The sequence below is a fragment of the Capricornis sumatraensis genome, chromosome 7, assembly GCF_032405125.1.
Source record: "Capricornis sumatraensis isolate serow.1 chromosome 7, serow.2, whole genome shotgun sequence".
NCBI lineage: Eukaryota > Metazoa > Chordata > Mammalia > Artiodactyla > Bovidae > Capricornis > Capricornis sumatraensis.
The window spans coordinates 117,591,293-117,606,349 of NC_091075.1; the positions used below are offsets into that span (position 1 = coordinate 117,591,293).

At 64.2% G+C, this 15,057-nt stretch overlaps 1 protein-coding gene across 1 annotated transcript in view; it reads right to left on the bottom strand.

Annotated features, from left to right (window-relative positions):
• Nucleotides 1–1,443: 1,443 nt before the first annotated feature.
• The window catches only part of RGS12 (regulator of G protein signaling 12), a 90,775-nt gene continuing 77,161 nt past the window's right edge, over nt 1,444–15,057 (bottom strand). The window contains exons 6-16 of the mRNA XM_068975095.1: nt 14,316–14,459; nt 12,948–13,127; nt 12,504–12,657; nt 10,797–10,873; nt 8,963–9,157; nt 8,659–8,732; nt 8,122–8,248; nt 5,983–6,079; nt 4,658–4,755; nt 4,194–4,347; nt 1,444–2,748 (exon numbers count right to left, since the gene is read on the bottom strand). Coding sequence (XP_068831196.1) covers nt 2,282–2,748; nt 4,194–4,347; nt 4,658–4,755; nt 5,983–6,079; nt 8,122–8,248; nt 8,659–8,732; nt 8,963–9,157; nt 10,797–10,873; nt 12,504–12,657; nt 12,948–13,127; nt 14,316–14,459 — 1,767 coding nt within the window. The 3' untranslated portion in view covers nt 1,444–2,281. The remainder of the gene's footprint in view (nt 2,749–4,193; nt 4,348–4,657; nt 4,756–5,982; nt 6,080–8,121; nt 8,249–8,658; nt 8,733–8,962; nt 9,158–10,796; nt 10,874–12,503; nt 12,658–12,947; nt 13,128–14,315; nt 14,460–15,057) is intronic.

The window sequence follows — 15,057 nt, forward strand, 5'->3', positions numbered from 1 at the left end:
CCTCTGCAGGGCCCTGGACGCTGTCCTTGGACCTGACACTCGCTCCGTCGGGGCCAAGGACTCACACCCACACCCAGCCAGTGCTCCCCGGGGCAGAGCGTGCCCACCAATGCCCAGGGTTTTGCTGGATACCAAAGAGGTTAACAGGACCAAATCCACAGCAGGCCGTGCGGGAAGGCTGTGCCCTGCATGGGCACGCGTCCGCCCAAAGGCCTCCAGCCCTCAGGCCCTGACAGGCCTCTGAACGTGGGCGCTGGGGACCGAGGCCCACCACGATGGGACCCTCTCCTTGGGGTGGCGCAGAGCTGGCAGCCCTGGGCTCCACATCTCACAACCTTGCGGCATGGGCATGCTGTCTCTCTCACCCTGGACAGAAGGGTCTTGGTGGCCACCCTCTAGGAAACAGCTCATAGCACCTAGAACTGGGAACGCACTGCAAACCTGCCGGTGGACCCCAAGAATAAGCACACTGGCCTAAGGGTGCCCGCAGTGCCCCACTGGCTGGGGAACCCCTGGTGCTGTTCTGAAACACCAAGGTGAGTCCGAGGCTCATGGGAGGAGCACCTCCTAGGACACCCGAGGAGGCAAGCATCCAGGGCTCCCACCTCGGTGGGGATTGGGGGGCGGTGGGGGTGGCCACGGTGGTCAGAAGCTACTGCCAGCACTGGCATGACCCGGGTTCCTCCGCACCAGTGCCCTGGGGTGGGTGGGGCAGATGGGGCTCAGATGGCCCCAGCGATGTGCCGGGAGACGCAGGGACCCACCGGTAAGCCTGCCCAGGCTCTGGAGCAGAAGACAGAGGTCGCACTGGGTAAACCGTGTGGGCTCGATGCCTGAGCGGAGTGTGGAGCCGGGGAGGACGTGGCTGGACCACAGGCAGCCAGCATGCCTGCGCTCCGGGTTCACGGGGGGCGAGGCGGAAGGACCCGTCTGCCTCACGCAGCAGCGCCGGCACCCCCGACTTTCAGCCATCTGACCCTTAACCCCCGGGCTCAAGGAGGGGAGAGCCATGCTCCCCGTGTGCTGTGTCTGCCCGTCCAGCACCGCCCCCTTCCCCATCCCGCCCTTATGCAGTTCTGTCTGCAGACACACCCGAGGCGCCCAAGTGTATCTGGAGTGGTCTATTTTCAAAAGCCAGTATATTAAACAATGCATTACACGGAAGTGTGCAGTCTTTGCCATGGATTAAAATACATCTATCGTTTTCTAAAGAGAAAGTGGGTTTTCGAATGAAGGAGGAAAGAGTTTCCAAGCAGTCCGATGGTCAGACGTAGGGTTTATTTCTCCTGGAGGAGCACAGATGCAGCCGCACAGGTGTGCAGGGGAGACGGGGTCGCAGAGCAGGCCACATGCGAGGAGGAGCCCCACCCACACAGCCGGTCCTCCAGAGCCACCCCGCGCACCGAGTCAGCCCACCGCGGCCGGGGGGCCCCAGAGATGCGGCTGCGGGTCCCAGAGGACCCGTCCCAGGCAGGACTCAGGCAAAGGGGGCCTTCCCGGCCGCGGAGCAGCCCACAGGGAAGGTCCGTGCACTCCAGGAGGCGAGGAGCCGCCCCGCGGGCGTGGCCCTCTGCAGGCGGAGCGATGTGCCCCCTGAGCCCCTTCTCCAGGAGGCCGGGGGCCTCGCTTTCCCAGCCAACATTCATGCGTCTCGGGACCGGCTCACGTAACACGTCCACGCTTCCGTTTGGCGGAACCGTGCTGACCTCCCGCCTGAGGGAACTCCAGGCCCGCGGGCCCCCACGTGCTCTGACCGATGTGCAGAGGGGGAGCAGCCCCCCACGGCCGGACCTGGGGGTCACTGTGGGCCTCGGGCTCTAAGCCACACAAGGGCTTGCTCAAGACAAATTTTTTTTTCAATCGAGATTAAAATACTGAAAGTGCTAGTGATCTAGATTGTAAAATATAACACACATTTTTCAGAAATCCCCAGGGCCTTGCTTGGTGGTGGCATTACCGCCCCGAACGGGGGAGAGGGGCAGGGGAGCGCCAGGGCCCGGTGGGGACGCCACTCACGAGCGCCCCCCACAGGAGGCCTCCTCGGTGCCCGCCGTCCCCTCCCACCGTCCCGGCCACGCTCCGACCTCAGCGGCGCTGGGTCCTCTCAGAGAGGGCGGGGCAGCCAGGACGAGCACGCCACCGAGGAGGAAGCACGCTGAACCCTCCCTCGAGAGACTCCGGGCGGGGGGTTCACTTCCCACCGCCCTCTCGTTTTAACTGGAATCTGTGTGGACAAAGCCAGCGCCAGGCGGACGGCGCGGGGCCAGCGGGAGGAGGGCAGTCAAAGGGGAGCAGGGGCGGCGCGCCCGGAAGTACCTGGTCTCGGAGGTGCGGCCGCGTCCCGCGGGGCGGGGGGCGGCGGCAGGAACGAGCTGTTGGGGCTGCTGATGTCCCCCTCCCCCGTGAGCGTCAGGTCGGCCACGTGCTCGCCCTCCTCGGTCTGGACGCTGCCGGCCTCCACTTCCTGTGCTGGCGGGCTGGGGGTCCCGGGGGCACCGAGGGGCAGGCTGTCGCCGGAGCCGGGGCTGCTGGCCGGGCTTTCTCGGGGCTGGGGTGCCCGCTCCTCGCCGTGACCCGTCACGGTTCTCGGGCCGAAGGCCTTGGCAGCGGCTGAAGGGGAGGGGTCGAGCCCTGGGGGGCTGGGGGGCAGACGCAGGAACTCGGGCAGCACGAGGTCCTCCTTCCTCAACAGCCCGCGCTGGTCGTCTGCTCTGCTGCTCTGAGCTTTGGAAATGAGCTCAAAAAACTCTGGCAAGAAATCCCACATTGACCAGGTTTTAGAGCGGGTCCCCTCTGGCCCAATGCAAGAGCGTGTCTAGAAAGTTCTGTCCCGCTGCCCCGGGGCCTCCCCACCCTCTAGCCTCCACCCAGAGCCCGGGAGGCTGCAGGCCGCGGGCACGGTTCTGGTCCTCCCTGGACTGGCTCTGGGCGCTGGGGCAGCAGCCACCTGGTTCCCTTCTGAGCAGGGGGGAAGCCGCTGACCATACACCACGGCCTGACAGAGCCAGGAGCCCAGGTGTCTGGCGCCGGTGAACTTGTGTGCGGGCGTCTCTGGGCACCACTTGGGCTGGTGAGCGATGCCTGGCCCTCGACCCCCTCCTGCAGCCCCGGCACCCCTGGCCAGGTACTCTACCTTCCTGGATGCCCCCAGAACCTTTCCTGTTCTTGAAAGTGGAAGTGTTAGTCGCTCAGTCGTGTCCGACTCTTGGTGACCCCATGGACTGTAGCCCCCCAGGCTCCTGTCCATGGGATTCTCCAGGGAAGAATAATGGAGTCGGGTGCCATGCGTTCCTCCAGATTGTCCCCACCCAGGGATCGAGCCGCGTCTCTTGTGTCTCCTGCACTGCCGGTGGGTTCTTTTTACGGCTAGCTCCACCTGGGAAGCCTGTTCTTACAGGGGTGGGTTCTCAGCTGTAACTCGAGTCCACCATCCCAGGTAGATGGTGTCTACACTGAGCCTCCTTGGGGTTAGCTTAGCTAACTAAGGTTACAGTCTTAGCTTCTGACCAACAAGGAGCCTGAAACCTCACACCTGAGGGCGCTCAGAAGGCGGGCGCTTCGGCGCAGGCGCGGCCGGGCAGCGCAGGAGCTGCGACGAGCCAGCCGAGCGGAAGTGCTGCCGGGTTCAGCCGTTACAGGGCAGCTCAGAGCGGGGCTGCTCCTAGCGCTTCTCTGTTACAGGCTTCTGGAGAGAAAGCTTCCCGCCTCCCTGCCTCTCATGCGCTGCCCTCCTTCGTCCTGCGGTCCGGGGGCAGCGTGGGCCGCCAGCCCCACGGCCTGACACACAGCGTCTCCTCCCGGCCTCTGAACAGGGCGGTCAGCGCAGCCAGGGCTCCGCCTCACCTGGGACCCGCCCCCGCGAGGGCCCGCCCCCTAGCAAAGGCCCGCCCCCTGGCAGGACCCGCCCCCTGACAAGCGCCCGCCCCAGGGACTCTGAGCCGGACTGCGCTGCGAGGGGGACACAGAGACCACCACCTGTTGCAGCCCCAAGCGGGGGCTCCCTAACTCCCGAAGGGCCCGGCCCTCGGTCTGAAAACTGGGGCTTTAGTAAGGATACACCGACAGCTGCAGGCCCAGGCGGGTGACTTCTCAGTGTGAAGGGGTCACAGTCACCCCAGTGGCATAACCCAGAGAAGGTTCTAGGGATCCTACGCATTCATGAAAAACGTGCAAGTTTTAAAAAGTACACGTACCCTCTGCTTCGTCCAAATTAATTTTCTGATATTTTTTTTTCCCAATCTTTGCAATAGATTCTTCTCTCTTTGAAAGCCGGGGCTCCCTAGCATTCTTCCCATTTTCTCCTTTAATTTTAATAGAATTAGACTTGCCTAGCGTCCTCTCCTCTCCCTGTGTCAGAAGGAAAGTCAAAGTTCCACTCATGTTGCAGACACGACAGCACGTTCATCAGTTACATGACAGGGGACTTGGAAGCACAGACTGCGCGGATTTGGACTTTACATGAGGTGCAGAAGTCAATTGCAATAAAGACTGCGTGTGAGGCACACACACCCACCCAGCAATTCCCAGGCCGGTGGGAGCGGGCAGCACAGAGGCGCCCTAGAAGAACCCCCCACCCTGGGGCGCAGGCCCGAATGGAGCAGAGAGCCGCGGGGGCCACCACCCCGAGCATCGCAGGTGTGGGGCGAGGGGAAATTACCGTAGCCGAGTGATTCCTGGAGCTGGCATTTACAGCTGTGCTCTGTCTGACCGGCGCACTTCTCTGTTTATCTGTGGACGCCGAACACAGTAGATAGACTTTATACTGCAGTGAACTGCAAACCCATCTCCAGATCAATACAATGACGTTTATACATCCTTGAGAGCAAAGCTGCATGGAAGCCAAAAAGGGCCTCTGAAAGGGCCTCCTGGGGACTGTTTGGCACAAGCACCTTTAGAAAGCGGGAGGCTCTCACATTCATTACATGTTTTCAACCAAGGCCACTGCCCCAAGTCAGGGCCACAGGCTGGCCCCCAGCCCTCCCGGTGCATGGCCGCTGCTCTGGACCAGGACAGGCCGGCGCAGACCTGCCGTCCCATCTGCAGGCGGCATTCCGCACCCGGCACACACCTGCCTGCGGCTGCACCTTCAGACTTACCTGTGCACACAGGCCAGGGGGTCTGACCACATTAGACCCTGGAGGGGGCGCTGAGCACCCGCACCCTGCTCAGGCCACTCGCCCCCAAGACCGGCCGCTGGGCAAGTGGAGAGCGCACTGCACTCTCAGAACCCAGATGGGCCCAGAGGGGGACAAGGGGCTGCGCTGGAGCCCCAAGGGCAGAGAGGCCACCACAGCGCACGTCACCCAGGGGGACACAGACGAGTGACCAGCGCCCCACTTCAGAGCTGAGTCAGCCCGGGAAAAGGATGGGGCAGCTCCCGGCACGGCCCTCCGCTCGCCCTGTTCAGTGGACTCCAGGGGGTCCCTGCAGGAGACACGGCCCCACTACCCTCCGCCTGGGAGGGGCTGAGTGCTCCGGGGAGTGCCGGTCCCTCCAGGTGACCTGACAGCGGGGATCACTCTCCCTGAGAAGCCGCATGGTCAAGGCCAAGGCCAAGGCCAAGGCAGCGAGCGTGGGGAGAGCTCCGCAAACCACTGCTGCCTGGTGCACAGGCCCTCGTCACCGCCCCACCAAGCCCCACCTCAGCCACAGCTGGGCCCGGAGCAGCAGCAGTGCCCTGGGGTCCCGGGCCCTTGTGCAGAGGATGGGAGGCCCCAGGAGCAGAGCACGTCCCAGGGCGCACTGGGGTGCCCCGGGCAGTCCCGGGGTGTTGGCAGGTCTTGTCGCCCTTCTCCCAGCAGAGGAGACTTGCTCGCCGAGGCCCCAGCGCTCCTGCCCACAGTCAGACGCCCGTCAGGCTTGAGCTCAGCCATGGCGGGGAGCTGCCGGGCCCTGGGAGACCCTAAAGCCATGAGCACCCCTCTGAGGAGTCACGCTGAGACCCAGACAGCAGAGCCCGGGACCTGGCATCTCTCTGCTCACCTTTCCCTCGGGAGGGGTCCTTCTCCTCCAAGATGACCCGCTGTCCATCCAGACTCGAGATGGGGGCCCCAAGGTCCAGGGGCTCCTTCTCTCCACTCTAGAGGCAGAGACGGTGTAATGAGCAGCCCACGCAGGCTGGAGCTCTCCGGAACAACCACATGTGGTCCTTCTGCCAGCAAGACCACCCCAGGCTTGATGGAGTCACACAGGCCTGCTGACCCCAGGTCCTGCCACCTCGGCAGGGCTGGCCGCAGACTCCCAACGTGGAATGACACGGATCCCAAGCGCTGGCAGGCCTGCCCAAGTGCAGGCACCCTGAGGAACCCACGTGAATGGAGCTACCACCCAGAGCCAGCTGCGGGCTACACCGAGTCGGGTTGAAGACTCGGGGGTGGGGATCACGTGGTGGCACCACTAACAGCTGTGTCCCCAAGTCAAGCTGGCCGAAGCCTCAGGATCACTCTCAGCCTGGAGGGGGCAACACCCAGCCCACCTCGCTGGTCCTCAGTGTGCCAGGAAGCGCATGTGGGGCTTCTCGCCCCTCCCTGAGAGCAGGAAGCAGGCAGGTCTGAGGCCCAGGGTCCTGCCCTTCTCCCCTGGGAGACTGTTTTGTTGTTCGAGGCCCGCAGCTTCTGTCAAAAAACAATCTGAATGTGCAGTCTGGCTCTTGAACTACCTAGCGACCTGACACCCAGCCAAGCTCCAGCCAAGTGGGAAGCAGACAAGCGGTCCAGGTGGCTCACAACCTCCTGGCCTCAGCGGCCCACAGCTCGCCCAGGAGGGTCCGAGAGAGGTTCCCAGGGCAGCCGTAGCCTCGCATTCTGCCCTCCCCAGTTCCCCCGGCCCCTCCCCTGCAGTGGCTGGACTGCCCTTCTGGCTCAGGCCCCAGCAGGGAAGGAGCCCTGCCCGCCAGCCAGCCCCCCGGGACAGAAGCCCCACAGCGACCCCATGAGCAAGCTGCCCTGACTCCCCCACTTTACAGATAGGGCTACAGGCACAAAGCGTTAGCTACGGCTTAGGGTCACAGACAAGGGAGGGCAGGGGGGCCACGTGGCACCCAGGCCGTGCCCTCTCCATCGAGCATATGCTAGACTCTAGATTCTGGGGCAGCGCTCCCCCCGTCCCCTCCCCCACTGTCCCAAGCTGGTGGGGGAGCCCTGGGTTCCCCTCAGGACTGGTCCTCTGGCTCACTTCAAAATTTCTGAACAATTGTGGAGCTCATCTCAGAGAAAATAAAAATCCTAAAAATACTTGCAACTGTAGTTCTGATATAGGATATTTTGTAAAGAAAGGAGAACACAGGCCAATGGGCCACAGGTGCGTGCTCAGTCGCTTCAATGTGTCCGACTCTTCGTGACCCCATGGACTGTAGCCCACCAGGTTCCTCTATGCATGGGATTCTCCAGGCAAGAAGCGGTTTGCCATTCCTCCTGGAGTGGGTTGCCACGTCCTCCTCCAGGGGATCTTCCCTACCCAGGGACCTGTGTCTCCTGTGACTCCGTTGCAGGCACATTCTTTACCGCTGAGTCATGGGGAAGCCCCCAGTGGGTCCCAAGTCACATCTCAAAGCAAACACGTGGCACGTGTGGGGACAGGTCCAAGCCTGCTGGCCCCAGTCTCCCCAGACACCCTCCAGCAACACGGTGGGAATCTGCTCTGTCCCTCCTTAATTCGTTCACTAAGTAACCCGATGGCCGGCTGGGAAATGCCAGAGCACCAGCAGACCCGCGGCGTGTGGGCAGCCGGGCAGTTAGCGGGCACATGAGGGGCTGGTGTGGATGGATCGGGCAGCTCCCGCCCTTGAACTGAGGTCTGGTCAGGTGTGCAAATGGCGGCAGGATGCAGGATTTCCCTTTGTTTCTTGTCTTGGCCTCCTTGGGCCGAAACCCCCAAATCTCAACCCAAACCCAGAGGGCACAACGGAGGTACAAACAGCAAGCGTTTCCACTGCAGGGTGAGAAGCAGGTGGGCGCGGGTGACGACCTCCCAGGGCTCCGGGCACTGCCAGCCGTTGCTCGCCCCCTTGCGATGCCACAGCTCTGTGGACGACTGGGAGCAAACTGCGTCCCGGCAGGCAGGTGCTCGTGGGCAGCTTGGTACACAGAGGGCCCTGGGTCCCTGGTCAGCCTGGTCACTCACCAGCCGGGCCACCAGCTCATTCAGGCGCAGGCCGTACTTGGCCGCCACGGGACGCAGCACCTCTGTGACGGGCTTGCTGGGCTTGGCCTTGAGTCCCACCGATCGGTTAATCGGCACCAGATCCAGCCTGGGCAGAGGGGGAGAAATAAGCACACCTCTGCCACGTGAGCATGCAACCCTCACGCCGACGCTCTCCCTCGAGAGCACAGCAGCACCCACAGAGTCGCCATCACCAGGGAGGCCTGGGTTCCACAGGGAGAGCCTGCGGGGGCTTCTCCAGGGCCTGGGGGCTGCCAGGGCGGTCAGAGCCAGCAAGGAGCGGCCACCCCACGGGATGGCCCTGTGCTGGTGCAGCCCGACGGGGGTCACCGGCAGGGAGCGTGACCCTCTGGCCCCGGGCGCTCCTGCCCCTTCCAAGCTCTCAGTGGGGGTGTTGGCCCTCCAGTCCCAGCAGAGTGGAGGCCAGCAGAGCAAGTGGTCAGAACTGGCCCTGTGGCTCTGGAAACCTCATGGAACCAGCAGCTGCGCTCTTCTTACCGGAATAAAGTACGTTTTTCTAGACGCAGGTCCCGGGACTCCAAGATGCTGCTGTCCTGGTGCAGCACGAGAGGCTTCGCGCACACGGAAGGGACAGAGAGGGCTGTCAGCGGGGCCGGGCGCTCAGCCGTGGGGGCACGGAGCCGCTGCCGAGCCCAGAGAGGGCTGCCTGCAGAGGGAGCTCACAGCCGGGCCGGGCTCCCGGCTGGGCCTCCAGCAGAGGCGAGTGGACAGACAGGGGTGGGCCGGCCCCCCACAGGACAGGCACCCCCCGGAGAAAGGCCCGAGGTCCCCGCAGCCGCACCTTGTCCCCGCCCGCCAGGAAGAGGTCCACGGCAGCCCCGTTGATGCCGTGCCGCTCGCAGAGCCCGGCCAGCACGTCCTTGATGGAGAGCCCGGCCCTGACCAGCACCACGCAGGCCGTCCCATCAGGCAGCTGGATGCTGCAGTGCTTGGCCGGCTTGTCCCGCTCGGGCGCGAGGGTCCTGCAGGCCTCTGGCTGGGGGCAGGGAGACACGGGGGTGGGCACAGGGCGGGGTGCTCGGGCAGGGCGGGTGCTGCTGGCGCATGAGAGCAGGGCAGCAGGGCGCCCCCCGTGCACACCCAGCTCCAGCACACGAGCACACGACCCGTTCTGACAAGTGCACGCTGCGTCGCAGGGCCTCCAGCCGACACAGGAGGGAGCCAGCACCTCTCTCAACCTCGGGCGCCGGCCGGACAGGCCCACCCTCCAACCTCTGGGTCTAACTCTCACAAGGGTTAGGCTGACAGCTAACCACATGGCTTTCCTGCTCAGAACAGGACAGGTCTTTCCACTGTGGTTTCTTGGGGCCGGTGGTGGCCTCCCTGACCCACAAGCGCATGGAGCCCCCTCTGGAGCCCCGGGGGGCCACTTGGGGACCACGAGCTGCGCTGCCTGCCCGCCGCTCAGTCTGGGGGCCGCGGACACGAGGCGGGCTGGACCAGCGCTGAGGGCCTGCGGCTCAACCCCTGCTGCTTCTGGTCTCTTTTCTGGCTCTTTCTGCCCGACCTCCCAGGACAGGAGGCCTTTCTGGGAGGGGCGGCTGACGGACAGCAGGGTGAGGTGGGACGGCCTGGCCGAGGCTCAGGGGCAGCAGCACACGTCCGAGGTCAGAGGAGCAGGTGGGGGGAGGCAGCGTCGGGTAACAAGGGCCCCAGGCCCTTCCTCCGGGTGGGAGGCTGGGGGCTGCAGCCTGCGGGGCCCACGGCCCGGGCCCCATGGCGGGGAGCCCTGTCTGCCAGTGGAAGGGGCCGGGGCAGAGCAGGGCTGCGGTGTCTGCGTGGTGCGGAAGAGGCGAGCCCGGGTGCACTCAGAGCCGGGTCGCAGGGCAGGGCAGGAGCCATCCGGCGGCCTAGCTCCCCGGGCAGACCCCAGGTCCCTCCGAGATGCTCCTCCGGGTCCCTGAGCCACAGGAGCCCCGCCTGCCGGAAGGGGCTCCCCACACACATCCTCCTAAGGTCTGACCTACCCTGCTCCTCAGGTTCGTAACACACTCTCCTCCTGGGGTCGGAAAATCCCTTTCACCCAAATGGAAAACTAGTCTGTAGGTGGCAGACGGGTAGAAAATGGCCCCAGAGTGCCCTCCTCAGATGCACGTGTGATACACACGCCCTTCGAAGCCGCTGGGCTGCAGGTGCATGGTCTACCTGGCAACTCTACCTGGTGCTGCCTCAGCTGGAGAAGGACGCATCCTACATTAACCGCTGCCTGACCATTTCAAGAGACTAGGCTCCTGACAACAGGTTTTCCAAAGCTGGCGTTAGACAGCAGCTAAGAAGCCAGCCGGTCCACCGACGCCTCCTCCACGTCACTGGAAGTGGGGGCCTGGTGGGCGGCTCAGCAGGGTGAGGGGCGTGGGGCCAGGCAGGTCGGGCACCACTCCCTGTGTATGGGCACGGCTGCGGGGCATCGGAGCTCACGGCCCTGCGGGCGTGCATACGCCAAGACAAGGACAAGTACCTGGTGCTCCCGTGGGCGTCCAGAGACATGCGCCCGCGAGAACAAAGGCTGGGAAATAAAGCCCAAGATATTCTCGGTGCTCCAGGGCGCCCTCCCACCCATCCCCGCTCCTCCCAGAAGCCTCATGGACAAGGGCGGCAGCCCTGCAGGCACTCACCAGGTCCAGGCTCCCGGCCGAGGACACAGAGCCCTGTGACTCCCGGCGGCCCAGGCCCCCGTTGGCGTGCAGGGCGTCTGTGGGGACACGGGCACTCAGGACACGCGACTGCACCGGCCGCACGCCTCCTCACTTAACGCAGCCACCCCCCGAGCATGGCCAGACCCCCACACCCCCAGTGGCTCACGCTGGACAGACGTGCTCGGAGAACAGGAGCCTGGCACCTAGCAGAGCCGGGAGCCCGACCCAGGCCTCTGCTCTGTCTGCGGCCGTGCGCCCCCCACCCCCTACCCCTGCCCCTGCCTCACAGTCAACACACAAGCGAGTGCAGGGCCTTGCAGCCCCTCACTCATCCGCAACTGTTATCTCTGCACGCGGCTTAACATGCAGCGGGTCACTGCAGCTTCACCGTCAGCTCCCGGGAAGTCCTGAACCAGCGATGGTCGCACTGTCTGATGTCACTAACGGAGCTAATTATGGTCTGGAAGTTGCGACTACTCTGCCACTGAAAGGCCCTTCCAGAGCACAGCGCCGACTCCCGGATCAGGCCTCTGTGCAGGGCCCTGGGGCTGAGCAGGGGCCCGACTAGACGGGGGCCCCCAGGGTCCATCGACCACCTTCCTAAAGCAAACAGCCAGGCGACCGAGTCAGAACTCCTGGGGAGGGCCTGGACTCAGGGTTTAGTGCCTTTCCAGGTGGCTCTCTGAATATCGGGGTGTGGGGGCCCTGGCCTCCTGGGGTCCTGCCTGGGGGCACAGCCCTAGAGAGGCAGGCACGCCCCCATCTCGGGTCCTCGGGGGTCCCTGACCCCACTGACCACGGCGCCCCCATCCCCCAGTCGTCTGCCCTTCCTTATGGTAGGACTGCTGTCCCAGCGGCTCCGGCCGGCCCGGAGCCTGAGGGCCCCACCAGGCGCATAGCCTCCCCCAGCCCTCTGTAAAAGGGGCGCAAGGCCTGATTCGCGGGCTGCTCCAAGGAGGAGATGAGCACACTCTACACACCGCCCAGCACAGCGTAGGCCCCCGGCCGCGGGGAGGCCACCTCCACCCCATCCCCAGCTGCTCCCTGTCTGAGCCCCCGATGGGCTCCAGGTCTAAGGCCGGGGACCAGGCCTGAAGCCTCCAGGTTACTTGCTGCAAAATAACCCCACTCACGGCAGTCTGTAGACGCAGCCCCATCCTCTGCCGCCCTGCCACCTCCTCCCAGCAACACCCCCGCCCCCTTCACCCTCTCTTCTCAGCCACACATGAGAAAGAAGCATGGGGGAAAAGCTCTAGAATGCTGACCTTTAAGAACTGCAATAATAAAATGACGATTTTGAAAATGCCTGATAACCGAGCTATGGTGTCACATTTTCTTTAAAAAATGACAAAGGCTCACGGACCCCGGCACACCGCAGGAAAGCAAGAGCTGTCTGGGTGGACGGAAGGCAGACACCTGTGTTTCCCTCTTTTCCCCTGGCTGTATCCTCCAAACTTTCTACAAAGAGCGTCTATGACTGCCCGGGCAAGACGGGGATTGAGTGGCAGGCACGAGGCCCCCGCAGGGCACCCAGGCTGGGGGGCAGGGGCGGGACACACCCCGTGCCTCTCAGAGGACCTGGAGCCGCCCCGCGGCCCCCGCTGGCCGCCCCACGGGCCAGCTCACAGCACAGCCCGCGCTGGCTCCTCCACGCCCCTGCCCCCCTGCACGGCACAGACCACGAACCGTCCGGACGGTCGCCGTGGTCCTTCTTCTTCTGGGAGCGCCCAGTGCTCCTGGTCCGCGACCACGAGAAGAACGCGCCTTTCCGCTTCCTCTCGCTGTCCTCGTCCCCCAGCTCTTCGTTCAGGGACCGTCCTGATTTCGATTTTCCGCTCAACTGCCGTCAAAGGGAAAGCGCTATTAAACCAGTGTGATGCTGCTGTACTGTCGCAGGAGACACAGGGGAAGGGAAGCAGGGCGGAACGCCCAGGCGGCGCTGCCGAGGGAGGTGCAGCCCTGTCAGCCCCTCCAGACCGGCAGCTGGCGCCCGCCCGCCCCGCCCGGAGCCCTGGGAGCACAGCCAGAGCGCGCGCCTTTCAGGTCCTGCGAGTGAGAGAGAACGCCAACAGGGACGTCTGCTGTCTGCAGAGCGCCCTCCCAGGGAAGGCCGGCGCGCGGGACGGGCACCTTCTTGGGCGTGGACGTGTTGGAGTGGTCCGAGCTGGCGCTGTGCTTGGAGGTGGGGCTGCTGGGGACCTGCTGCGCGTCGGGCAACGGGCGGCCCTCCACCTCCGCCAGGATGCACTCTTGGTACAGCGGGGATTTCAGGAACCGTGTGTAGCTGTCGAACTTCATCAGGTTGAAGATCTGCTGGGAAGACGCGGCGCCGTCCCGTCACACACAGAACCGGACCCTCAGGCCCCAGGGGCAGGCCTCTTCCCAGAGCCCCTCGTCTCCTCTGGAAGGGTCGCCCAGGCTCCTCAACATCCTTCTCATAACACACCAGCCCCTGGGGTCACGCTGACAACCAGCCCGTTCCAACACCTACATGAAGCAGCGCCTGAGGGGACTCAGGACAGCCAAGGACAGTCGTGAAGAACCTTGACTTTGTTAAATAAGAACGAAACCAAAGGCAACCGGAACCTAAAGGAAGTGAGACCTGCCGTGTAGATACTTTCCTCCGGGGCTTCCCTGGTGGCCCAGCGGCTAAGGCTCCAGGGTTCCAACGCAGGAGGCTCGGGTTCAAGCCCCAGTCAAGGAACTACATCTCACGCGCTGCAGCTAAGGCCCGGTGCAGCCAAATACATAAGCACATACGAAGAAAGAAAACACCTTCCTCCATCTGCTTTCACCTTTGTGACTAGGCGACAGAAGGGACCTCTGCTGAGGCCAGTGGACAAGTTCTCTGACAGCGGGTCCGCGTGGACGCGGGCTCTGACAGCGGGTCCGCGTGGACGCGGGCTCTGACAGGGGGTCCGCGTGGACGCGGGCTCTGACAGGGGGTCCGCGTGGACGCGGGCTCTGACAGCGGGTCCGCGTGGACGCGGCCTCTGACAGCGGGTCCGCGTGGACGCGGGCTCTGACAGCGGGTCCGCGTGGACGCGGGCTCTGACAGCGGGTCCGCGTGGACGCGGGCTCTGACAGGGGGTCCGCGTGGACGCGGCCTCTGACAGCGGGTCCGCGTGGACGCGGCCTCTGACAGCGGGTCCGCGTGGACGCGGCCTCTGACAGCGGGTCCGCGTGGACGCGGGCTCTAACACTTCGTCCCACACACACTTCTCATCATCGTGATGTCCTAAAGCTGAAAACACCCAAACACCTAGGAGCTCTGTGTATGTCGACGCCCATGAACCTGTGATCGCGTGGAGATGCGTACGGAGAGGAGCCAACAGACAGGGACGCGGTGACGGGTCTTCCTGCTCCAGGCCCTGCTGAACCCCGGCCCTGCGATGGGAGCCCAGTGTGGGGAGGGCACCACTACCCTTCCTGCAGGGGCTGGCGCCTGCGGGGGCGACCCTGCAGGACCCCACCCTCCGCCCACGCCGGGGCCATCACCTGCAGCTGCTGCTCCTTGAACATGGCGGGGTGGGGGGCGCTGAGGATGTCGTCCGCCAGCTGGGCCTGGCTGTCGATGTTGACCGGCGTGGTGGCCTTGCTGCTCAGGAACTTACTGAAGATCTCGCGGGCCCTGTAGGAGAGCTGACGGGGCAGCGTGTGAGCCGGACACACAGACCACACGTGTCTTTCGGGCCTGCCCACTGCTGCAGCCCCAGCGGCTGACATGGCTGCAGGCCCTGGAGACACATCTTGGGACCTGACGACCATCTCTTGGTTGAAATCTGACTGAAAGTGCCAGCTGGCACGAAACTTTCCAATAAATCGTCTCCTCTCCAAGTTCTGTCCAAGGGCAATCCGAATGCTCGGAAGACCTGGGCTGGGGCTCCTGACGCGTGGCCCCCGCGGCACCGAGCGTGGGGGGCAGGCCACCTCAAGGCAGGTGGCGCCGGGACCCCGCCCGCCCCACGCGGCCTGCACATGGCCGCCCAGACGGAAGCTCCTGGAAGGCGCCCCCACCCCCAGACTCTCCCCCGCTCCCCTTCCACACTGGGCACCAGGCGGCAGATGTGCTGAGGAAGCGTCAGGGCTCCGAGCGTTTACGCACAAGCTAAGTTTAGGCAAAATTAAATATCGCATATATTAAGAAACACTCTGAAAGAGGCATTTTTTTAATGGTGTGAAAGTATTTGCGAGTGGACTTTTCAGACCACACTAGGTGTGAACCTCTGCTGGAAACACC